The sequence below is a fragment of the Schistocerca americana genome, chromosome 1, assembly GCF_021461395.2.
Source record: "Schistocerca americana isolate TAMUIC-IGC-003095 chromosome 1, iqSchAmer2.1, whole genome shotgun sequence".
Taxonomy (NCBI): Eukaryota; Metazoa; Arthropoda; class Insecta; order Orthoptera; family Acrididae; genus Schistocerca; species Schistocerca americana.
In genome coordinates, this window is record NC_060119.1 from 34,382,300 (window position 1) to 34,409,281 (window position 26,982).

Consider the following 26,982-nt stretch of genomic DNA (forward strand, 5'->3'; position numbering starts at 1 on the left):
GTTTTTTGGCCACAGTTTGTTGGTGGCCGTTCATGTGGACAGACAGCATGTTGGTTGTCATGCCTACATAGATGCAGTATTTCCAAACAGCATTTGACTCAGTATCACACCAGTGCTTTTTCTGTCAAAAGTACAATCATATGGGATCTCTAGTGAAATTTATGACTGGATTGAGGAGCTTTTGATAGCGAGGACACAGCATGTGTGAATGGATAGTGTATAATCATCAGATGTAAAAGTAACTTCAGGTATGGCTCAGGGAAGTGTGTTGGATGGGACCATTGAAGTACATATTGTATATTAATGACCTTACAGACAATATTGATAATAACCTCAGATTTTTTGCAGATGATGCAGTTATCTATAACGAAGTACTGTCTGAAAGAAGCTACATAAATATTTTGTCAGATATTGATAAGATTTCAAAGTGATCCAAAGGTGGGTAACTTGTCTTAAATGTTCAAAAATGTAAAATTGTGCACTTCACAAAATGCAAAAAGAAAAACATAGTTCCTATGATTATAATGTCAATGAGACACAGTTAATGTAGGCCAACTCATACAAATTCCTGGATATAAAATGGAATGACCACATAAGGTTAGTCATGGGTAAAGCACGTAGTACGCTTTGGCTTATCAGTAGAATACTGGGAAAACGCAATGAGTCTACAAAGGAAATTGCTTACGAATCACTTGTGTGACCCATTCTAGAGTATTGCTCAAGTGTGTAGAACACACATCAAACAGGACTAACAGGGGATACTAAACATATACAGAGAAGTGTAGCATCAATGGTAATAGCTTTCTTTGACATATGGGAGTGTCACGGAAATTCTGATGAAACTGAACTTGCAGATTCCTGAAGACAGGCGTAAACTATGCCGAGAAAGTTTTCGAACAAAGTTTCAAGAACTGGCTTCAAAGGATGCCTCTAGGAATATACTGTAACTCCCTATATAGGACTCACACAGGGATTGTAAGGACAAGATTAGAACAATTACAATATGTACACTCCTGCACTCCGTGTATGAATGGTACATGAAGAAACTCTAATAACTGGTACAACTGGATGTATTCTCTGCCATGCACTTCATGATGGTTCACATAGAATAGATGCAGATGTAGAAGCAGAAGATAAGGATGCAGATATTAAATTCCAGAGATATAAAGTTTGTGCGCCACTATAAGCAGAACATTAAAAAATATATGAAGAGACACAAAAATTAAATTCTGGGATAAAAGCTACACATGTTCTATTGTAAGGCACTGAATCCTGGGTTATGGAGAGAAAAGATTCCAGCCATGTTTAGGTGGATGAAATGGAATGTTTATCAGCAGTCAAAGTCTACTATAGGGTGGACATGATTCCTAATGAAAACGTTAGACAAGAACTGATTATTTTTACAGCAAATGACAAAATAGAAGAACACAAACAAAACTGGGAGGAAAATGTAGAATGAATGGAAGAAACAGGGATTTGACAGATTACCTTACAATACAAACACAAAGGAAAGAGGCACACAGGATGACCAGTTAAAAAATGAAACTGAGGACAGAACGGGCTGACAGGCCTAATCTGTAAAAGTGCACAAGAATACGAAGAAGAAAATTTGTGAAGTAAAAATAATTTCCATGTAGATAAGCATCCCTGTCAAGTCTACCATTCACAGAAAAGTTTTATATTCTACTGCAAATTTAATTTTCTGCTCCTGACACGCATTGTTATGTGCAAACGACATGCTGTGATATGTATGGTATTTGCATGCCAAAGTCATACACTTCAAGTTCTGTACTACAACAGTACATGATATTTATCATTTGAGGATGTTTATCATCACGTTTCCAGGGCAAATTCATTCTAATTCCATGACATATGTTCATTTTAACACAAGCAATTGTTTGAGCTCATTTTAACATTAGTCCAAAACAATGGTATGAGTTCATTTGGCAGTTAATAATTACATATCACTCCCCTGATATATGAGCTATTTGCTGCAATGTCAGCATCCTGCTGACCGTATTAAAGTCTCTTCTGTGTCTTGTACTGTAATTATGAATTTGTGCACTCCTATTCATAGATCTGCTGTTATTGGTCACAAACCTGAGGTGTCATCTTGTAAATAATGAGGAAAGATTAGTGGGAGGAGTTTAAACCTCGTTAAATAAACTGAGGTACATCTGGCACTGGATGGTAGCATCCTGTCTGAGGGTCCCTTGCCTGGGTCACTGTGAAGACATCAGTCGTATCTGTGACTGGGAAGGTATGGTGCCAGTGATAGAAGAGACAAACCTGTAGTCTGTACTGAAGAAGTGCATCTATAAAAGGCTTTTGACTCCACATTAGGAGTGGCCATATTTAAATAAAGGAAGGGAACGGGAACACATCACTGATATTTTTCAAGACAATCTTATGACTACTCAGTCTTTAATCAGATTCCAGAGTAAGTTACTCAGTTCAGTCTCTGATGGGGACAACGCTGAGAGAATCTTCGGAATGCAGAGATCAGTCTAAACCATCCACAGGTGAGACTACAAATGATGGACACATGGGTCTTGTGGTTGGGGTTTTTTTTTTTTTTTTTTTTTTTTTTTTTTTTTTTTTTTTTTTTTTGTGGTTTTCGGGCGCACAACTTCAATGGTCATTAGCGCCCTGACTACTCTAAGAATGCACCGCGAGGCACAAGTTGACAACAACAACTAAAAGGGAAAACACAATAAAAGACAGACTGACAGGCATAGGATTAAAAAACATCATCAAATGTCCTTAGCGAGGCGTGTCAAATTGATAAAACAAAGAACACGAGCAGCTGCTCGTGGGTCATCCGCTAAAATGGCATCGAAAGTATTAGGCAGGTTAAGATCGAGGCGCAGTGTGTTAAGATCAGGACAGGACATTAAAATGTGTCTAACCGTCAGCAAGTGCCCACATGGGCAGAACGGCGCCGGCGCAGCCGTCAGCAGATGGCGATGGCTGAACCGGCAGTGTCCAATTCTTAACCTTGCTAAAACGACCTCCTCCCGCCGAGAAGGGCGTGAGGAGGACGTCCAAGCCACGGGAAGAGGTTTTAAGGCCCGAAGCTTGTTGTCGGTAAGTGCAGCCCAATCGGCATGCCACAGCGACACAACGCGCCGACAAATGACCCTGCTAAAATCGGACGAAGGGACACAACAAGAAGCTGTCCGAGGCTGGAGGACCGCAGCCTTGGCCGCGGCATCTGCAGCTTCGTTCCCAGGGATACCGACATGGCCAGGAACCCACATAAAGCTAACCGGCGTACCGACGTCCACCAGCTGCTGAAGAGAGCGTTGGATCCGGTGTACGAAAGGGTGAACCGGGTACGGATCACTGAGGCTCTGGATGGCGCTCAGGGAATCTGAGCAGATGACATAAGCAGAATGTCGGTGGCGGCAGATGTAAAGAACAGCCTGGTAGAGGGCAAAGAGCTCAGCTGTGAAGACCGAACAATGGCCATGGAGCCGGTATTGGAAACTTTGTGCCCCGACAATAAAGGAACACCCGACCCTGTCATTGGTCTTAGAGCCATCTGTATAAATGAAAGTCATGTTGTTGAACTTCGAACGAAGTTCCAAAAAACGGGAGTGGTAGACCGAACCGGGGGTGACCTCTTTTGGGAGCGAGCTGAGGTCGAGGTGAACGCGGACCTGAGCCTGGAGCCAAGGTGGCGTGCGGCTCTCGCCCACTCGAAAGGTTGCAGGGAGTGAAAAATGAAGGTGTTGAAGGAGGCGACGAAAGCGAACTCCGGGGGGTAGCAAGGCAGAGACATACAACCCGTATTGAAGGTCAAGAGAGTCGTCAAAAAAGGAACGATAAGACGGATGGTCGGGCATTGACAGTAGCCGACAGGCATACCGACAAAGCAGTATATCGCGCCGGTAGGTGAGTGGCAATTCGCCAGCGTCAGCATGAAGACTCTCTACGGGACTGGTATAAAATGCTCCGATCGCAAGTCGTAAACCCCGATGTTGTATGGAGTTGAGGCGGCGTAAGATGGATGGCCGTGCAGAGGAGTATACGAAGCTCCCATAATCCAGCTTGGAGCGGACGATCGACCGATATAGACGAAGTAGGACGGTTCGATCCGCTCCCCACGACATACCACTGAGAACACGGAGGACATTTAAAGAACGGGTACAACGGGCGGCCAAATATGACACATGTGGAGACCAGCTAAGTTTCCTGTCAAAGGTAAGGCCTAAAAATTTGATTGTCTCCACGTGTGGGAGAGCAACGGGACCGAGTCGTAAGGACGGTGGGAGAAACTCTTTGTAGCGCCAGAAGTTAATACAGACCGTCTTCTCGGCAGAAAAACGGAAGCCATTGGCGACACTCCAGGAGTAAAGACGGTCAAGAGAACGCTGAAGACAGCGCTCCAGGACACGTGCACACTGCGCGCTGCAATAGATGGTAAAATCGTCCACGAAAAGGGAGCCTGATACATCAGCTGGGAGGCAATCCATTATTGGATTGATCGCGATGGCGAAGAGAGCGACGCTCAAAACTGAACCCTGTGGCACCCCATTCTCCTGGCGAAAGGTGTCGGACAGGACAGAACCCACACGTACCCGAAACTGTCGATCCATTAAAAAGGAATGAATAAAAAGAGGGAGGCGACCGCGAAAGCCCCATGTATGCATGGTGCGGAGAATGCCCGCCCTCCAACAGGTGTCGTAAGCCTTCTCCAAATCAAAGAACACAGCCGCGGTCGGGCGCTTCCGCAAGAAGTTATTCATAATGAAGGTCGACAAGGTAACCAGATGGTCAACAGCAGAGCGGCGCCTTCGAAATCCACATTGTACATTGGTAAGTAGGCGTCGAGACTCGAGCAGCCAAACCAATCGAGAGTTAACCATTCGCTCCATCACTTTACAGACACAGCTGGTAAGTGAGATAGGTCGATAACTGGAAGGCAAGTGCTTGTCCTTCCCCGGCTTAGGAATCGGGACAACAATAGACTCGCGCCAGCATGCGGGAACATGTCCCTCAATCCAGATGCGATTGTATGTACGAAGAAGAAAACCTTTACCCGCAGGAGAAAGGTTCTTCAGCATCTGAATATGAATAGAATCAGGCCCTGGAGCGGAGGACCGTGATCGGCCAAGTGCGTTTTCGAGTTCCCGCATGGTGAATGGGGCATTATAACTTTCACAATTCGAGGAGCGGAAGTCAGGTGGCCTAGCCTCCTCTGCCTGTTTGCGGGGGAGGAAGGCAGGGTGGTAATGAGCGGAGCTCGAAACCTCGGCGAAAAAGCGGCCGAAGGCATTGGAGACAGCCTCAGGGGCCACAAGGACTTCATTCGCGACCTTCAAGCCAGAAACTGGGGAGTGGACCTTAGTGCCAGATAGCCGGCGCAGGCTACCCCAGACAACAGAAGAAGGGGTAGAACTGTTGAAGGTGCTTGTGAAAGCAGCCCAGCTGGCTTTCTTGCTTTCTTTAATAATACGACGACACTGAGCACGTAATCGTTTATAATTAATACAATTCGCCACTGTAGGGTGGCGCTTAAAGGTGCGTAAAGCACGTCGACGAGCACGTAAAGCATCTCTACATGCTGCGGTCCACCAGGGGACCGGTACGCGACGTGGAGAAGAAGTAGGGTGAGGGATGGAATATTCAGCAGCAGCGAGAATGACTTCCGTGAGGTGTGCGACCTGACGATCGCAGCTTGTGAAGGTTTGATCCTGAAAGGTAGCCCTGGAAGAGAAGAGCTCCCAGTCTGCCTTGGAGATGGTCCAACGAGAGGAGCACGGAGAGGGAGTATGCTGCAGGAGATGGATAACACACGGGAAATGGTCGCTCGAATATGTATCAGAAAGTGCATACCACTCAAACCGGCGTGCAAGTTGGGGAGTACATATAGAGAGGTCTAAATGGGAATAGGTGTGAGATGTGTCCGAAAGAAAAGTAGGGGCGCCAGTATTGAGGCAGACAAGATCGAGCTGGTTGAAAAGGTCTGCTAACAAGGAGCCCCTCGGGCAGGATGCTGGAGAGCCCCAAAGGGGATGGTGGGCATTGAAGTCTCCAGTTAACAAAAATGGTGCAGGTAGCTGAGCAATAAGTTGCATCACGTCTGCCCTGGTAACGGCAGATGACGATGGAGTGTAAACGGTACAAAAGGAAAACGTAAAAGTGGGGAGAGTAATGCGGATGGCAACTGCCTGCAGGCCGGTGTGCAACGTGATGGGATCGTAGTAAATATCATCCCGGACCAGCAACATAACCCCTCCATGAGCTGGGATACCTACCACAGGGGGTAGGTCAAAACGCACAGAGGTGTAGTGTGCCAAGGCAATTTGATCGCATGGGCGTAGCTTCGTTTCCTGGAGGGCTACGACAAGCGGACGGTGCAAGCGGAGCAGCAACTTCAAGTCCTCTCGGTTGGAGCGAATGCTGCGAATATTCCAGTGAATAAGTGCCATCGTAAGAAAAGAAAGATGAGAGAAGTGGTCACCTCGAAGGCCGCTTAGGGCCTGGCTTCGAGCGAGCACTGCCGCCGCTATCAGTAGGCGGACAGTCATCGTCCATTGGGTCTATAGGGTCATCGGCCATCTCGGGAGGATGGCCGGGAGGGGGAGCTTCCTCCGCCAGTGAACGGCCAGATGTACGGCGACCAGCGGTGCGGCCAGGCGAAACGGATGACGGCCTGGGGCGGCAGCCGCTGGGTGGCGCAAGAGAAGAAATGCGCCGTGGCGGGGAAGGAGAACTGTGCTTCCTATGCGCCTTTTTGGAAGGACGTGTAGTGGAAGTACCGGTCGAAGGCTGTGAGGTCGAGGTACGGAGGAAGTCTGCACGGGATGGTTCCTTCTTGAAGGCCCGTGCATCTGACTTCGGTGTCTTCGTTTTAGCAGAAGCTGAAGAAGGTGCTCGTGTCTGTGGGGTGATGGGAGGAAGAGGAGACGTCGACCGCGCGATCTTAGCACTGGCCGAACGGACGACCGTGGTGCTGAAGGTCAGATCGCATGTCTGGGTTGCTACCTCCCGGGTAGTCCGAGGAGAGGCGAGGACAGTACTGTATTTCCCCGCTGGGAGCAGCGTGGGCTTCCTACTAGCCAATAGCTTGCGAGCAGCCGAGGTGGACACTTTCTCTTTGACCCGAATTTCCTGGATACAGCGTTCTTCCTTATAGACAGGACAGTCACGGGAGGATGCTGCATGGTCACCCTGACAGTTCACACAACGAGGAGACGGAGGTGGACAGTCACCCTCATGGGCATCCCTGCCACAGGTGACACATTTAGCCGCATTGGAACAAGACTGTCGAGTGTGATTGAAACGCTGACACTGGTAGCAGCGCGTAGGTGTCGGGATATAGGGGCGAACAGAAATAACCTCGTAGCCCGCCTTGATGCGCGATGGCAGCTTAACACTATCGAAGGTCAAGAAAATTGTCCGGGTCGGTACAAGGTCATTGTTGACCTTTTTCATGACCCTATGGACAGCCGTCACGCCCTGCTCAGCGAGGAATGATTGAAGCTCCTCGTCAGTCAATCCGTCGAGGGAGTCAGTATAGACCACACCACGAGACGAATTCAAAGTTCGGTGGGCCTCCACCCGGACAGGGAACGTGTACAGGAGGGTGGCCCGAAGCAGTTTTTGTGCCTGAAAGGCATTCTCAGTTTCCAGTAATAAGGTGCCGTTACGCAACCTGGTACAGGATTTGACAGATCCGGCTATGGCATCTACGCCCTTCTGAATAACGAAAGGGTTGACAGAGGAAAAATCCTTTCCGTCCTCAGTTCGAGAAACTACGAGGAACTGTGGGGCAGGCGGTAGTACTTTTGTCACTGTTGGCTGGTCACGTTTCCGTTTTTGGGTCGAAGTCGAAAGAGATGGAGTAGAATCCATTGCGGAGGAATCCCCCATGATTGCCAGCGTCTCCGATGGCGCATTCCTTCCTTGTGGGGACCCTCTCAGAGGGCACTCCCGCCTTAGGTGAATGTTTACACCTCAGGTCACACCTCCCGAGAAACAGACGGAGGGACCAATCGGCATGGTCAGAAGGTATCAGCTCAGGCAATCACCCCTCCCCGGGCCTGGCCTTTACCAGGGGGTACGCGCGTGCCTTACATGTCTACCCAGGGCGGGGACTTACGCGTTACCCCGTCACCGGCTACGCGTGCGAACGCGTGGGTCGGCCTTCAGACACGCACAGGGAGGAAGGAAGAAGAGGAAAAAGAAGAGAGAGAGGGAGAAAGAGGACAGACTGTCTCAAACGCCGAGGCGGAGACCAGAGAAGGCAAGGAGAAGAAGGCAATGAGAAAGCAAGGGGAAGAAGGCAATAAGAAGGCAAGGAGAAGAAGGCAATGAGAAGGCAAGGAGAAAAAGGCAATGAGAAGGCAAGGAGAAAAAGGCAATGAGAAGGCAAGGAGAAGGCAAGGGAAAGAGTAAGGAAGACAGTGAGGTGGAGAAGAGCAAAGTAAGGAACCAACAAAAGGAAGGAAGAAACGAGAAGTGAAAAAACCAAAAGGACCACGATGATAGGTCGTGGAACCGTCCGTCTCCGGACGCAGGCGCGAACTACCCCCGTGAGGGGGATGGACTCCTTTTAGTCGCCTCTTACGACAGGCAGGAATACCGCGGGCCTATTCTAATCCCCGGACCCGCAGGGGGGTGGTTGGGTTTTACAGTTTGGGCATGAGGAATGAATGTGGAGAGTGGTTAGTGCAGTAACAATTTATTTTCTGTAATATTCACATCACTAAACATGGATTTCTCCTGGTGATAGCATTAGAAATCAGATGATTTCATTTTGGTGAGGAAACATTAGCATACTTCAGTCCCAGATTGGGAGATCTATCCTGGTGCAGTCTATGGCAGTGACCACACAATGCTATCCACGAAAATGTGGATGAAACTGAAATTGTTCAAGAAGATAAGAATAAGACAGGTTCATATTACAGATAAAATTATCTCAAAGAGTTTGGAGAAAGAATAAGACCCAAACTCAAACACATAACGGTGGAAGTATGATAAGGAAATAAAATGAGAAATCAGCCATGGGTGAGTAGAAATGGTTAAGCTCATTACGATGTGGCAGAAACAGGCAATATCAAAAACAACAAAACGTGCTTGGCGGAATCACTAGTGTTCCCTTTGTTCTTGTACAACTGTGAGACCTGGACCATGAAAGCTAAGGACAAGAGTTGAATTGATGCCTTCAAGATGTGTTTTTGGCTGCAGATGTTACGTGTACCAAGGACAGCACAAAGAACCAATGCTTCCATTATAAAGAAACTAAGCATCACAAGATTTTTATCTTCCCATGTCAGCCAAAGATACTTCCAGTTGTTTGGGCACATTTTGAGAAAAGTGGGGAATCATTTTGAAGAGATGATCTCACAAGGCAAAATCTAAAGCAGAACCACAGTGGTGAAGACATTTAGTTTAGATAAAATTACTTCAGAAATGAGGTCAGAACACTCATCAATGGACGAAGGGCTAATGACGACATTCAGTAACTTCATGTCTTCTTTCAAGAAAATTATTATTGGTAACATACAGATAGCAAAAATAATGATAATAATAAAACTAGTAACATGTTTTAATGATCTTCTCAACTTTATTTTCACCATAACTAAAAAATTCTATAAATGTAATTCTCCATTTTCTACTGACAAACAGTCCACGGGTGTACTACCAGTTGATAGTGTCCAACGGGCACAATATTTCAATGGTCAGACATGTCATTGTTGGGTGTGAGGTGTGTTGATGAACTGAGCTGCTGGGTGTATGTCGCTGATGTAAATTCCCCCCCCCCCCCCCCCCCCCCCCCCAAAATCAGCTGTTATCTATCTGACAACATGCAGCTGAGAGGTGATACAGTTTCAGTTCTGAAGAGGAGATTTAACTTTTCTCCCACCCATAGGTTCACACCAGTCATGGACATCATCATCACAGTTGAACAAGCTGCAGTGCAACCACCACCAGAAACAGCTGAAGAAGTATATCACGAAACTTGCATTCTGACAAGAACTACGACTAAAAAGTCAAACATTACCAGCAGAGAGAGAGTGGATATTCAGGACACAAGAGAGCGATCTGAGATTGTTATCTTACCTGCTGACAAATGCAACACTACTTTTGTTCTCTCCCACAAGGGCTACACTGAGAAGATGCTGGGTCTGATAGATGATGACACCTAAAGGACAATAAATGCTGATCCCACCAAGAAGGTGGAGAACAAGACAGGGCACTTGTAAAGGACTCAGGACTCAGAGTTATCAGAGGTGGTCATCAAGAAATTGTTAGCACAAAGGTCTGTACCACCACGACTTTATGGACTCCCCAAGGTCCACAAAGATGCGAGTGCCGATACACCCCACTGTCAAAAACATCACGACTCCAACATATTTGGTGGCAAAATACTTGTCAGAAATACTAAGTCCTGATGTGGATAAATGCCCACATCCCATCTGCAATTCTGTGTATTTTGTGAAATGCCTCAACAACATTAGGCTGAAGGACTCAGATATCATGGTGAGCTCTGACATCGGTTTGCTGCTCACCAAAATGCCTCTACAATCATCTCTAGAGCTCTTTGGTCAGAAATTCAATGGGAAGATCACTGACCTTTTCAGGCATGTCCTTACCACCATCCATTTTCTACTTAATGGGGAATACTGTGAACACACGGAAAGATTCACAATTGGCAGTCGCTGCAAATTTGTATACGAAACACTGAGGACGAGGCCCTGGCGTCACATACTATGTAGACCAAAGAACAAGGAAGACTACTATTCCTGGACGTCACGATTAAGAGGAGCATACGGTACCCCGGGCCATCGTGTGTACTGGAAGAAAACACACATTCACCTGTATTTGCAAGCAGACCACTGCCACCACCCTTCACAGAGGAATGGGGTACTGAAAACACTAATATACAGGCTGCACCCAATGTAGTGGAACTGTACAGCACTCGTGGCTGCCGCAACGCGGTCGTGAAGTGGGGCCGAGGCAGATTCAGATAAGTTTTTACAGTCTGGGTATAATTTATGGCTTTGTACTTTTAGTTTGACGATGTCCACTACGGACAAACGGTAGTGACTTTTATTCTGAAGAAGGCTGGGTTATCCCAACTGAGACCTAGGTAAATCTAGGTAATCTGTGCAACTGAGGCTGTCGATTTTTAAAATTAAATTTAATCTCTACAGAGGTGTTGGCATTCTCCCTCTGTTGATATGCACAGTCCAGGGCAGAAAAGCAATTGGCAGTGTGCACCGGTGACACGGAGGTCGGCTAGGCGAGGGTATCACCCGGCAATAGCGTCGAAGAGAATCTCCGAGTCGGTGAGAGAGAAGACCGTTTGCCTTTGTCGGACTTCTCGGAGCCTTTCCAGTTGGCAGAGGAACACTTAGATGTTTGTTGGCTGGAAGGATGTAGGAAGTCTTCGTGGGAGTATTCCTCCTGTTCTTTCCCGCGTGTCACTTGTGTAGCTGGTGACTTCACCCTGGGAGGTGAACATTCGGTGGCTCGATGCACAGTCGGACAAGGAGACAGCGATGCTAGCACGACACTGGGTGATTTCACAACCGCAGTGCCGAATATGAAGTTGCACGTCCTCCACCGAGCGAGATGCAGCAATAACAGTACTGTAAGAGCCAGATGGTAGAACGCGCAGAGTTTGCGACTAGCCAATAACTTGCGAGTGACTTTTTCCTTTACCAGGATCTCCTAAACAGTCCACTCATCTAGATACACGGAACAATCGCAGGAGGCAGCGGCACGGTCGCCATTGCAGAGAAGGGAACAAGAGGGCAGGCAATTGCCCTCGTGTGCATCCCGAGCAGAGGTTACACGTCTGACCAGGTGTCAACGAGACATTTGAGTGTGGTTGAAACGATAATACCGGTAGCAGCGCATCGGCTTCGGAATGTACGGTCAGACTGTGATAACTTCACAGAGTGCTTTGATCTCGGATGGAAGCATCACTCTATCAAAGGTGAGAAAAAGAGTCTGTGTGGCACTAAGGATGCACTACCTCTTTCATCACGTGACGGATGGCAATGTCTCACTGATCGGAGAGGCATGTATGGATTTCTGCCACTGTCAGACCACTGAGCAGCCTAGTGCAAGTAACATCACGGGGAGAATTCGAGAGTTCTATGGGCCTCGACACGAATAGAATAGCCGTGGAGAAGCGAAGCAGCAAGCAGTTATTGTGCTCGAGAATCAGAAGTATTCTCCAAAAGCAAAGTGCCATTGCGTAAGAGAGAGCAAGATTTCACAGGGCCAGCAATTGCATCAACTCCTTTCGGAATACGAGTACGTGAAACTGTGAGGAACAGTGGTGCAGACGGGAGGGTCTTTGAATCGGGAGCTCCATTCCATTTACATTTGGTACACGTGGACTGTAAAGATAATGATTGGCTCATTGCGAGAAAATCCCTCACGACTGGCAGCGTCTCCATAGCGCACTCCTTCCAACTGGGGGTCCCTCTCTCAGAGGGGGCCTCACCCAATTTAGGCGATCATTCACACCTCAGGTCACACCTCCCAAACACCTGGCAGAGGGACCAATCGGCAATTTGGGATGGTTGCTGCTCAGGCAATCACCCCTCCCTGGGCCTGGCCTGTACCATGGGTACATTTGAGCCCTAGCTGTTGACCCAGGGATGGGAATTACGCGTTATTCAGTCACCTGTTACGCATCAGACATGTAGGCCTGCCTTCAGGAGAGCACAGGGAGGAGAGGGGGGGGGGGCGGGGGAGGAGGAGGAGGAGGAGGAGGAGGAGGAGGAGGAAGAAGAAGAAGAGCCTCAAATGTGAAAGCGGAGGAAGGACAGGAGAAAGTGAACAAAGAAAGAAAAAAGGAACGAAAAACAGTGGAGAGTGTTCTGATATTGACTACCGAAAATACAGAATACATTTCCAAAAATAGCACAGACATGTTTCCAAAGGGAGGGGAAAAAGAACAGCAAGAGGATAGACATACTGCATGGAAGGGAAAAGATGCTGCAAAGGATGGGGCCCCATGATAGCCAAGCACAAATCCACCAAAGAGCGGCCAGTCCCCTGGGGGTTTCAGTTGTGATTGCAGGGGGCACAGAATCATCAGTGTTGCCTGATCATATGAATGGTGTTCCTTGTTACGCCAGGTCGATGACATGTATGGATACACCATCATTGGCTTGAAAGGGGGACAAAACTACACGAGAACTTTTAGCAGATGTCACAGTCCAAAATTGCAATGAGGTCAGAGCCAGACAACAGACGCTGGTCATTGAACTATGTGATCAGCTCCTGTGTAGTAAAGACTATGAGCACCAGAACTATGAACTGATGCAGCTTTGCTGACCTACTGCTGGTTACGCCACATCTCCCAGACATCAACACACTCCAGAGGTTGTTATGCAACACTCTTACTGTGGAACCAGCAAAGAGAAGCAGTACTAAAGGATACGTGAACCAGCCCATCAACGTTTGACCAGCTCTGCTGTTAAGTGACACCCAGTCTGTTTCAGTCACCATAATTCTGCTGCCACCAGTTTGCAAACCTACAACTGCCACTAGGACACCATAGAGATGGAGGACGCTGCTGGCTGGCCTTGCTCTCCACCACGGCCATATGAAGAACCTGTGCAGCATCTGCCCCATCACCGAGTCAGTGCACCAGGTCAAGTAGAGTCCATGCCATGCAAAATTCTGGTGTACTGCATTCCAGAGGTGGACCACAATGCTGTTAAGCAGATGCTCATAATGTTTCAGATGATAACAGGACACATTTTGGTCCATTTTCCCACTGTTTCTTAATTGCATAATTCACCTCTCTTCCCTCTAATCTATATTTACTTTTCACACTTCCCTTCTCATCTCTGGACTGAAGATGGCACAGGTTTTACCAATGTACCATCTCTGACTTACTCTCTCCTCATCCTCATTACAAGTGGCTTCCTCTCATTCTTGGAATCTGAGTGACCAGCCAATCCTTTTTACATTCCTCCCAACCAATCCCTCTCCCCTCCCTGATGAATAAAATTGTTAGTTCGAAACACTAGGTAATGTGTCACTTTTATGTGCATCTGTGGGCAGTACTACACATGTCACCTCCTGAAGCTTTTGTACCAGCCAGCATTTCTGTCATGTGGTGTACAATTTGACTCTTCCCACATCCCTGAAATCTGTCACTCACGATGGGATTTATGGAACACAATTTGCGAATGAATGAATGCGCAGTCTTACACGTCTAAATTATGCTCTGAACAATGTGCACCATTTTTTTTAAACTACTAGGAATTCTGGCTTACTGATGAGTGGTGATCCAGCTTCTCACCCATCATTTAAATTTCACCCTTGAGTTTTCCATTAGTTGCCGGGGGGAGGGGGGGGGGGGGGGGGCACCTGCAGTGGAGGAGGAATTTGGGTGGGGGGGGGGAGTTTACTGCCCTGAAGATAGTTCAAACTTGATTGAATAAAGTGTAATCCATTTCATAAGGAGTAAATCAATATATGCTGTAATTAAGTGTAAAAATCTATTTTTTTCTCTTTTTGTTTCCCATGACAGTTATCACTTACTTCAGCGATACAGCTTTCGCTTCTTCAGCAGTCTTCTGTTTGTTTTTGTCTTTTGCAACATCCTTCATTCCCTGTAAAGAGACGATATCAAGAATTAGAGCTGTAGTTGTAAACATAACAGAGCAAAACAATAAGATCAAAAGAATAAAGACCAGCATAAACATATTTCAGTGGTTTTTCAGCTCAGTGGTCTAATTGAATATGTTAATTACAAATAGGAATACAATATATTAAATTAAAATTGCTTTGCCATATTTTACTGTACACTTATACCATTTAGCCAGCTTAATATTGTAAGAACAATATTCTTTGTACAACTGTCTCGGGACCGAGACTGCAATAGATTTTTAAATATGCTGGTAATCTCAGGGTCTTTGATATACCTTCTGTAGATGAAACTAATGATTACATGGACTTTAACTACCACGAACTAGGAACTTGAAAGGAAACCTGGATAGTCAAGAAGGTCACTGACTAATTAAGAATATTAATAAAGAAGACAAATTATGGGTCCAAGAACACACCATCTAAGTATTTGAATTATATGTTATCATAGTTGATTCTATTATTATGTTTTGGGTACTGCAAGTTGTCAAGAAATTTTTGACAGCACTCACCATGAATGAGATATTTGTGAAATTTATGAAATATCATCATAAAATGATCTCTTTACATTTGTATTTGTAAAAACAGATAACACTTTTAACTCTGTTCATATATTGAGATAACTTACACTGCCATTAGACAAACAGTATATTTAGATTGTTTGATTTCAACAGCACAGTGTTCAGAATGTTTTTCAATACTTAAGCGTTCACTTTGAGCCACATGGTGAACTGTGTGTGGTTTTCTTGCTAGTACAAAGCAGCCACTCTCATTACTGTTAGCTCTAAAAATACTGCTAACAGTAATATGTTTTCACATCAGGAAGAAGTACATTTCATTTTTACGTAACACTTAAGAAACAACTAACATTAATCCTGAAAGTATTTTCTATTAAACGGCAGTACTGAGAACAACATATATTCAAGAATTAAAATTTGACTTTCTGTCACGTTATGAGGACGAAGGAGAACCATTGTTAAACAGAATCGTGACCGGTGACGAAACCTGGATTAAGTACGTGAACCCTGAGACAAAAGAACAATCAAAGATGTGGGCACATTCAAATTCGCCTACCAAACCAAGATAAGCCTCGCAAGATTTTTCTGCCAGAAAACTGATGGCAACGGTGTTTTGGGATGCCAAAGGGGTGTTGTTGGTTGAATTCATGGATCGTGGTACGACCATTAATCAAGACGTGTACTGTGAAACAATAAAAAAGTTACGACGGGCTATACAGAACAATCGCCGTGGTATGCTGACTTCCGGTATCGTTTTTTTGCAGGATAACGCCCGTCCTCACTCTGCTCGCAGAACAACGGCCCTTTTTGAGTCCTTCAAGTGGGACGTTATCAACCATCCACCTTACAGCCCAGACCTGGCGCCAAGTGATTATCACCTCTTCATGCATTTGAAGAAATGGCTCGGGTCACAGCGGTTTGATGACGACGAAGAGCTCAAAGATGCGGTCACAGGCTGGCTCCAGGCACAAGCGGGTGATTTTTATGCAGAAGGAATTTCAAAGCTTGTGAAGAGATACGATAAGTGCCTCAATCGCTATGGAGACTATGTAGAAAAATAGTGCAAAGATGTAGTTGTAAGATGTATATATTAAAATATTTTTATTTAACTTGGTGTATTTTTTTAAATCAACCGGAGGTTACTTTCTGAATGGCCCTCGTATCATAAATTTATTACCTTAAACAACAGCAAAAATCAGGGAACGCTATACTCTGTAGTGAAAACAGGGAGACCTTAAAAAGGAATGAGAACGTAAACAAAGATTCTGTTAGCTCATCCATCACATAGACACAAAGGCAGTACACATTTTTCGTTACTTGTTGGACTGCTTGCATCGCCATACAGCCCTCCTCCTGTAGAGCGGAGTTCAAGTACCATTATCTTGCATGCTCTCGCGCGAACTGGTGTTGATATCAGTGGGTGTGAGTGCTCGTTGAGTGGAGAACGGCTTTCAACACATGAGCATCTGCAGTGGCTGACTCCACTTTTGACGACAGCAGTGTGACATCTGGAGCCAGTGGCATGGGGGCCTGCTCAGCAGGAGAAGATCTAGGAGAAGGTATTGGCCAATTGAGAGGCTGCCATTGCACAGTGTCACCCAACAGAAGCAGGTATGCAGATTTTACCAGTTCAATGGGAACCATGTTTGGCTAAGCATTAACTAAGAGCCTCATTATATAAGTATCTCTTTCTACAACTGGAAAGGGCCTGCTGTAAAGCAGTTGGAAGAGTGCTCTAATGACATCCATATGGAGAAAGACATGGGTACATAGAGAGAGATCTTTATGAAGAAAAATGGGTGAGTTTGCATGGCAATGAGACACCACTGAATGTCAGAAATATGTGATGTAGTAATTTGTAACACCAACGAGCAACAATCTTCAGCTTCATTTCTCTGTTGTGCAGAAATAACTAGGATGGGAGTCTTAGAGTTTCATCGTATAACATTTCTGCTGTTTAAGTGCTGAGGTAGCTTTTGAAAGCAGTCCACAGCCTGAGCAATACCAGTGGCAATACTCTCAACCAGGACAACTTGTGACACATTAATGACGACTTGAATGTTCTGTTCAAGCATTCTACCATGCCATTGCTTGCCAGATGGTAGAAGATGCTAGCTGAAGAACCACTGATGAGTGAACTATCATAAATCAACTAGTTCATTGAACAAAGAAGACTCACATTGTCAGCTTTGATCTGTTGTCACATCTGTCAAGCACCAAAAACTCGAAATCTATGTTGTCAAAAATGCTCTTGCAACTGTCTCTTCAGAAATCTCCATAGTAGGCAGGACTTTGATCTATCAATAGCCATCAGAATATCTTTGAATCCTTGCACCATGGTAATGGCCCTGGAGGGCGTCTGTGGACATGAGGAAAATGGCCTACTGATTGTCGAAAGGAACCATGAGATTCATGGATGTGGCATCTGACTTTGGCCAACTGACAAGGAAAGCATGTCTTAACCAACAAATGACAATTATGTCCTACCCCCAGCCAAACATATCTGTCTGTTACATATGAATAGTTGTGTTGGCTCCAGAATGTGTGAGACTGTGAATCGCTTCCTACAATGGAAAGTAACAGAAGGTCGAGGTCAGCTATGTGAAATGTCACACAAAATCAGGAAGTTGTCCGTAGGTACTTGTTGCAGCTGCATTCCCATTGCTTCATAAGGAACTCATGTACATTCTCGACTGTTCCCCGTGCCATAGCCGGCTGGATTAGATACACACTTGCTGAGAGTGTGTTGATTCTGGAGAAGTAGTCACCAACTATGTTTGCAACTCTTCGCATGCGACAGAAATTGGTAGTGAATTGTGTGACACATTCTAACTGGACAAACTGCTAAGGAGAGCCAAACTGTGTGGTTTGTTAAATGCCAATGAAATACGTTTATGGTCTGTAAAGAGCGTGAAGCAGCATCCCTTAAATTGTGGTCGGAAATATCTAATTGCTTTGTAGACTGCAAACATTTCATGGTCGTAGGCAGCCCATTTAGTCTGCATGTCAGACAACTCGTGAGAAAAAAAATCGAGGGGGCTGTCATGACCCTTTTACATTCTGTCACAGCACTGTAGCTATAGCTACCTGGCTAACGTCTACAACCGCAGCCTGTGGCGCTGAAGACAGAGGGTGAGCAAGGAGAACTGCCTTTTGCAAGGAGGCTTTCACTTTTTGGAAAGCAGACATTTCAGGTGTCAACACGATTGGACGTTTTCCTTGTGAACTATTGACGGAAAGCGCTGCTGAGTGATTTGCCTGGAACATCACTGTTCATGGTAGATGGCGCCTGTAGAAATCAGTTACACCTATGATATGGCATAATTGCTGATATGTTTCTGGTAGGGGAACTGACTGAAACAAGTCCATGTCAGATCATAACAGCTTAATAACTGTGGGAGTCATCCCATGTCCCACCAAGTCCATTGCCTCTTTTGAGCAGCACACATGTCACCGTTTATCTTCAACCCCTAGTTGGAAAGCCTCTGAAAGATAGTCTGTAGGTGAATTTTTGCTCAGCTGCAGATGTAGAAAAAATCAGCATGTTGCAAGCGACACAAAACAGAAATCCAGAGTATGGAGGACCTCATTGACAAAACGCTGCCACGTTTCTGCGGCATCCTGAAGACCAAATGGCATCCGAACATATTCAAAGAGGCCAAACCAAAAGGTGTGATTATTGCTGTCTATCGTACATCCTACGGTGCTACCAGAATTTGATGATTAGCCTTCAGGAATTCAACAACACTACATATTTGCAAGCCTGCCAGAGTGACCGTAAAATCGTGTGAGTGTGGAACAGGATATAATAAGGTGTGATGCGTGAATTCAGGGTGCGACAGACCTCACACAACACCATGAACTGTCTTTTGAGCTAAATGTAGGGGTGACGCCCAAGAGCCGTCAGAATGTCTGTTGACCACCATAGCCAACAATTCTTCATGCTCTTTCTCTCTTTCTTTGCAGCAGCACATTTACCAGGAGCCAATCGAAGGACCTTGTAAGCAGCACACGCCCCTGCCACAGTAGGAATATAGGTGTACAGTGTTATTTTTTTCTTGAAACTGTTCCAAGGGCAGGTGTTCTGCTGATGATGAAGTCCTCTCATGTGGGAGTGTGGTTGTTGCAGACACAGAAATGTGTTGCAAAATTATCATGTGTCCATGTACAGTTTCATTGTTCTAGCGAAGTGCAGCCTCCCATACGGACACAATTGCATCATAACAGTGGAGAAAATCTGCATTGATTATGGGCTCAGTGATGTCAGAGATCAGGATAATTCACTGAAAATTCTGTGAGAATCGTAAATTCATGACTGCATCATGGGGGCAGAACATAGGAATTCTCAAATTTTGCACTGCTGTGAGCCATGATAAACGACTTCTTGGCATTGTAGGTAGGGCACTGAAACTTGTGTCAATCACATAAACTAGCTCATTCCATCTATCCTTGATGTGCAGTCATTGCGATGTTAGAACATTGTGAAGAATAGAGTGCCCGTCAGCTGTGTTTGAAACAGACAGAGTGCCAGTACAAGCGAGTACGCTGTTCTCACATAGTGGAGCACTGGCAGCCCACTTTCTTCTAGTGGGGGCAAAACTATTTGCAGTAACTGAGCGATCAGTTGTGCCTAATTCCGATTGTTGCTACCATTTGGGTAATAATGTGGGAATACACATTTATGCACAAAGTTTCCGAAGTAATAATGATACTGACACGGTTTTGCATGCTAGATGACATTAGCTCGTGCACTACGGTGTCTGGTAGGATGAGTGCTGCTGGAAGTGGCTGCAGCTCCTTGTAGTTACTGCTGAAGAGTGTCGACTCAGCAAGGTAGTGCACTCACTTGTTCCGCAAGTGAGTGCTGCTCTTCCTTAGCACTGGTGCCCGTAACCATCTCCACAATGCCATGTTTTCCACTTTATGGGGGCTAATTGTGTCACTGAATACTCAAGAATGACAAAGTTGATCTGCTATCAGTAATTATGAGCCGAAAGGTGAGGAGATACTGGAAATCATTGCGTTTTTCACCACAAAAGGTAACTGGCTCATCCAAATTTATTTGAATGTGGTATCAGAAACCTCAGTCATGGAAACCAGTGATGGCAGATGATGTAAAAAGCGGAAGGTACTCCATAACTAACAGTTTCCACTTGTTGCATGCTGATGTCTGTCGGTTTGTGCAACTGATGAAGGAAACAGTTCTTTATGTATGTGTATTCATTCTTAGGTTGTTTCTTTTGCACCACATCTAATAATAACAATAAATTTTGAGTGTCCAATACTCCAACAGTGAGAACAAATTGCATGTTATCACCTGAGATGCCCTAGGCCACAAAAGAAAGCTCTTGTGCATGTACAGCAGGTGTGACAAATTTACTATGCGGTGTGGAAGGCGTAATGCAGCTGTGAACTGTATACAATGCGAAGTGTCGGAACTCCCTCAGAAGTTAATATAGTCTGTGGAATAGTCTAAAGGTCTTCTGAAACATATATGATATGTGTCTTGGAGGTGCAGTGTCCACGTTAGTTAGCAAAATGATCTTGCTCTTGATTAGCTTAGCATCTGTTATCGTCAGAGTGATCACTTGTGGAAACTATAAGCCACAACAGAATACAGACATTGTAAAAATTATGACTTTATTACTTTAGTCAAATCCAAAAATCAAGTAACAAAACACTATGGAGAAAAAAAGAGAGATCCTCCAAAGGCAAGATGAACATATAAACAAAGATGTTGTTGGATCATCAAAAACATAGACACAAAGATAGTCCACACTTTCAGTTATTTGTTGGACTTGTACCCCATATTGACCCATTATTTTCAAATTGCATTTCACCAGAAAACTGTAACCACAAGGGAAATTCTAGAATAAACAATTGGATCAGAAGCAGAATAAGGATACCACGTCAGAAGGGAAAACTTAAATGTGCAACTGTTTATAATTCTTCACCTTAATTACACAACTACTATAAAAGAATTTCACAACACTAAAGACAGTAATAAGAGAGGTAAAAAGAATGCAACAGAACAAATAAGGCAAAATTCACGCTGAGAGTTACATAAAAATATAGGGACTGGTGAAAACAGAATCATTAGCAAAATCAACACTATCACACATAAATAGAAAATTTAACAATCCACCTCCAAACAGCTGCACATTAACAACTTTTCACAGGCTTTGAACAAAATGTGAAAAATTCAAGCTTAAATGAAACATCCAGCCCGACAAATATACAATAAGCACACAGAATAGGTCAGTGTACATCAGCACTGTCATACAAGATGAAATGGTAAAAGTAACAAAAGGACTAACTATCTACAGCTCTGCACAGACTGATGGTGTCCCTACACATTGTTACAGAAGAGTGTACTAAACCTAAATGAAGCACATAACACTTATCTGACTGCTCACCCCAAGCAAGCAACTACGCTTATGTAAAAACTTCTAAGATAATTCCAACAACAGAAACTCCACGAAGGAATATAAACAATTAGGATAAGACAGATTGCTACTTATCCTAAAGAAGACACATCAAGTTGCAGTCAAGCACAATTAAAGGACAGTTGCATAAAGCTTTTGGCAACAGCCTTCATTAGTAAAAGAGAGACATATACCATTCAAACACACAAGGAAGCACACCTCATGCATATATGACAGCCAACTACAGCATCTCAGGCCAGAATACAATTGCAATTTGTAAGGGGGCAGGGAAGGGGAAAGAATAGTAGTGCGTGTGTGGGGAAAGAGATGAATGCTGTCTGGTGGAAACTGCAATGACTAGAATGCCAACAGGTGCTGCGTCTGGACGTCGAGGGACGGGAAGGCGGGGAGAAAAAGGAGAGGAGTGGGGGAAGTGGGCTGGTCTGTTGGTAGAGGCCAGCAAATGTACAGGATGGGAGACAAGAATGGGGAGGAGGGTATATAGCAGAGGAGGTGGAAACCGTTGCGTGGAGGGTGTGGAAACAGTATGTTACTGTATGGGAGCTGAGAATGTGTGGTAAGGATAACTCTCCTCTGTACAGTTCAGAAAAAAAGATGGTGGTGGAGCGAAGGATCCACATGAGTCAGGTAGTGCAGTAGCCTTTGAAATCAAGTGTGTTATGTTCAGCTGCATGTTGTGCCACAGGATGGTCTGCTCTGCTCTTGGCCACAGTTTGGCAGTGGCCATTCGTCCTGGTGGACAGCTAGTTGGTAGTCATACCAATATAAAGAGCTGTGCAATGATAGGAGCAGAGCTGGAAGATGACATGGCTGCTTTCAAAGGTGACCCAACCCATGATGGAATAAGATAAACCTGTGAAAGGACTCAAACAGGAAGTTCTGGGCAGGTGGATTGAGCAGGTTTTGCACCTGTCTTCTTCCACTGTGCCTTGTGGCAAGGGGTTGGGATTGAGAGCAGCATTGAATTGGACTAGGATGTTGTGGAGGTTGGTTGGGCGATGGAACACCACTTTGGAGGGTGGGAAGGATCTTCATTAAGATGTTCCTCATTTCAGACCATGATGATAGGTAATCAAGCACAGGAGAAGGATGTGGCTCAGTTGTTGCAATCCGGACAAGTATCGGGTGACAAAGGGGACACTCCTTAAGGGCTGATTCTTGGGTGTAGTGGGAGGATTCAGGGTGTGAAGGGAAATGGCAAGGGAGATCTGTTTGCAGACAAAGTCTGAGGGATACTAGCACAAACAGGCAGCCTGGGTGGCTGACTAGAGGGATAAGAATATCCTGTAGAACAAAGTGGCAATTATATCAAAACGTTAGAAACAGTGAAAATATAAATGCAGCAGCCAATTACAAACAGTATTGTAAGGTGCTTAAAAAAGTTATTAGTAAGGCAAAAAGTATGTGGTATGTAGATAGAATAGCTAAGTCTCAGGATAAAATTAAAATCATATGGTCAGTCGTAAAGGAAGTGGCTGGTCTGCAGAGACAGGTCCAGGATGTAGAATCATTGCGTAGTGGGAATGTCCGTGTTACTGATAAGTCGCATATATGTACAGTACTTAATAATCACTTTCTGAATATAGCAGGTGAACTAAATAGAAACCTAGTCCCAACAGGGAATCATATAGCGCTTGTAGAAAAAAGTGTTCCGAGGCTGTTACCTGAAACGCTCCTCCACGATACTGACAAGAGGGAGATTGAGTTAATAATTAAATCACTAAAGACCAAGAACTCTCATGGATATGACGAGGTATCTAGCAGAATACTGAAGTATTGTTCTATGTATGTTAGCTCAGTACTTAGCCATATCTGTAACTTTTCCTTTAGGAGTGGTCGGTTTCCTGACCAATTCAAGTACTTGGTAGTGAAGCCACTTTATATAAAGGGAAACAGGGATAATGTTGACAATTATAGACCTATTTCTATGCCATCGGTGTTTGCTAAAGTTATTGAGAGGGTTGTATATACAAGGTTACTGGAGCATTTAAATTCACATAATTTGCTGTCAAATGTACAGTTTGGTTTTAGAAATGGTTTAACAACTGAAAATGCTATATTCTCTTTTCTCTGTGAGGTTTTGGACGGATTAAATAAAAGATTGCGAACGCTAGGTGTTTTATTTGATTTAAGAAAGGCTTTTGACTGTGTTGACCACAAAATATTACTGCAGAAGTTGGACCATTATGGAGTAAGGGGAGTAGCTTACAATTGGTTCACCTCTTACTTTAAGAACAGAAAGCAGAAGGTAATTCTCCACAATATTGAGAGTGGTAGTGACGTTCAGTCCCAATGGAGCACTGTTAAGTGGGGTGTTCCCCAAGGGTCGGTGCTGGGGCCACTGCTGTTTCTTATTTATATAAATGATATGCCTTCTAGTATTCCAGGTGATTCAAAAATATTTCTGTTTGCTGATGACACCAGCTTGGTAGTGAAGGATCTTGTGTGTAATATTGAAACAGTATCAAATAATGTAGTTCATGAAATAAGTTCGTGGCTTGTGGAAAATAATTTGATGCTAAATCACAGTAAGACTCAGTTTTTACAGTTTCTAACCCACAATTCCACAAGAACTGATATTTTGATCAGACAGAATGGGCATATTATAAGCGGGACAGAACAGTTCAAGTTCCTAGGCGTTCGGATAGATAGTAAGCTGTTGTGGAAAGCCCATGTTCAGGATCTTGTTCAGAAACTAAATGCTGCTTTATTTACCATTAGAACAGTATCTGAAATAAGTGACAGTTCAACACGAAAAGTAGTCTACTTCGCATATTTTTATACGCTTATGTCATATGGTATTATTTTTTGGGATAATTCTTCTGATTCAAAAAGGGTATTTTTGGCTCAAAAATGGGCTGTTCGAGCTGTGTGTGGTGTAAGTTCGAGAACCTCTGGTCATCCCCTATTCAACAGTCTGGGAATTCTGACATTGCCCTCACAGTATATATTTTCTTTAATGTCGTTTGTTGTTAGCTTATTCCCAAGACTTCGCAGCTTTCACTCAGTTAATACTAGGCAGAAATCAAATCTGCACGTGGAATGCACTTCCTTGACTCTTGTGCAGAAAGGAGTGCAGTATTCTGCTCTACCCATTTTCAATAAGCTACCACAAGAACTCAAAAATCTTAGCAGTAGCCCAAACACTTTTAAGTCAAAACTGAAGAGTTTCCTCATGGCTCACTCCTCCTATTCTGTCAAGGAGCTCCTGGGAGAGCTGAAAAATTAAGCAAATTCAAAGTGTTACATTGTTGATTTTCTTTATTTAAACTTACGAATTGTCACCTGAATATGTTTGTTATATTTCATTTTATCTGTTTCTACTATCGTGTTATAATTTCGTGTATTGACTCATTCCATCACCATGGAGACTTCTCCTTAATTTGGTCAAACGGAAAAATAAATAAATAAATAGCGCCTTCTGTGAGTGCCCTGGTGAGACCCTCAGCATACCAAGCATGCGAATTTTTGTCATTGCACATACACTGGCTGGATGTGAGGGATTTTTTGGTGCAAAAGGGATGACAGCTGTCAAAATGCAGGTACTGTTGGTGGTTCTTCTGAATTTGGCAAGCTTTTTTCATTATTTCTGCAACGGTTTTCTGACGTGTTTTGTGTACCATGGTGGGACAGTCCCGTCTCTTATTAAATTATGCGGTACGAATCTATCTATTGCTGTCGACACTGTATCTTTGAATTTGAGCCATATCTTACATAATTATCTTGGAAGGAATGGAGACTCTCACTTAGGAAGGCATCGAGCGAATTTTTATCTGCTGTTTTAAATAGATATATTTTGCGCTTATTTTGGGTGGTTTTGGTTGATATGGGTTTGAGCCTTGCTACAATGATGACCTTGGGTTCACTAATCCCTGCATCCATCATGACGCTGTCTATTAGATCAGGATTATTTGTGGCTAAGAGGTCAAGTGTATTTTCACCACCATTTACAATTCGTGTGGGCTCATGAACTAAGTGTTCAAAGTAATGCTCAGAGAAAGCATTTAGTACAATTTCGAAAGATGTTTTCTGTCTACCACTGGCTTTGAACATGTACTTTCGCCAATAAATCAAGGGTAGATTGAAGTCTCCACCAATTATAACTGTACGAGTGGGGTACTTATTTGTAACGAGATTCAAGTTTTCTTGAACCGTTCAGCTATTATATCATCTGAGTCAGGGGGTCAGTAGAAGGAGCCAATTATTATTTTGGTACAGCTGTTGAGTATAACCTCTACCCTTAGCAATTCGCAGAAACTATCTATTTCAACTTCATTACAAGATGAGCTACTACCAACAGACATAAACACGCCACCACCTACTTCATTTAAACTATCCTTTCTGAACATGGTTTGTGTCTCTATAAAAATTTCGGCAGAATTTATCTCTGTGTTTAGCCATCTTTCTGTTCCTATAATGATTTCAGCTTCAGTGCTTTCTATCAGCACTTGAAGCTCTAGCACTTTTCCAACACAGCTACGACAATTTACAACAACAATACCAACTGTTGCTTGGTCGATTCTCGTCATTTCTTTGCCATGTACCCTTTGAGACTGGAGCACTTTTTGATTTTTCCTGAGACTGTCTAACCTAAAAAACCGCCCAGTCCATGCCACACAGCCCCTGCCACCCGTGCAACCACCTCCTGTGTGTAGTGGACACCTGACCAATTTAGCGGATCCCGAAACCCTACTGCCCTACGGAGCAAGTCAAGGAATATGCAGCCTAAACAGTCGAAGAGCCATCTGAGCCTCTGATTCAGACCCTCCACTCGGCTCTGTACCAAAGGTCTGCAATCGGTCCTGCAGTTTTCACCAACTCAGATAGCCACCGGAAACCAGAGAGAATCTCTTGCGATCCATAGCGACACATGTCCTTAGAGCTGACATGAGCCACCACCTGCAGTTGGCTGCACCCTGTTGCACCAGTTTTGTTGGGTTTATGGATTTTGGGGAGCATGTAGAAGGTGGGTGTTCAGGGTGTCATAGGGGGTGAGGAGGGAAATGGATTCATGGGAGATGTTCTGGAAAGAGCTGAAGGCCTTAAGCTAGGATTTCAGGTTGTGTTTAGGACTTCTGGGATGGGATCACTCTAGCAGAGTTTATAAATGGAGGAGTCAGATAGAGGTATTCTGCCAGGTAATCATTGCAGTTCATAACAGTGGTGGAACAGTTTTCCGCAGGCAGGATGATTAGGTCAGGACTTGTTCTGAGGTTTTGTATGGCTGTTCTTTCTTCTACGGAAAGGTTGATTTTTCGAAGAAGGGACCTGGGGAAGGATAGCGAGGCTAAGTTGTACGTAAAGGATTTCTGGAAGGTGAACAGCGGGTGGTTAGGTGGGAGGGAAGAGGATCATACTTGTATGGTGGTAGGAACTGGAAGATC

The 26,982-nt window shown here is 44.5% G+C and overlaps 1 protein-coding gene across 1 annotated transcript in view; it reads right to left on the reverse strand.

Moving 5' to 3' along the window:
- The window catches only part of LOC124546553 (protein flightless-1), a 204,465-nt gene that overhangs the window by 112,936 nt on the left and 64,547 nt on the right, over positions 1 to 26,982 (reverse strand). Inside the window, exon 9 of the mRNA XM_047125044.1 lies at positions 14,530 to 14,600. Coding sequence (XP_046981000.1) covers positions 14,530 to 14,600 — 71 coding nt within the window. The remainder of the gene's footprint in view (positions 1 to 14,529; positions 14,601 to 26,982) is intronic.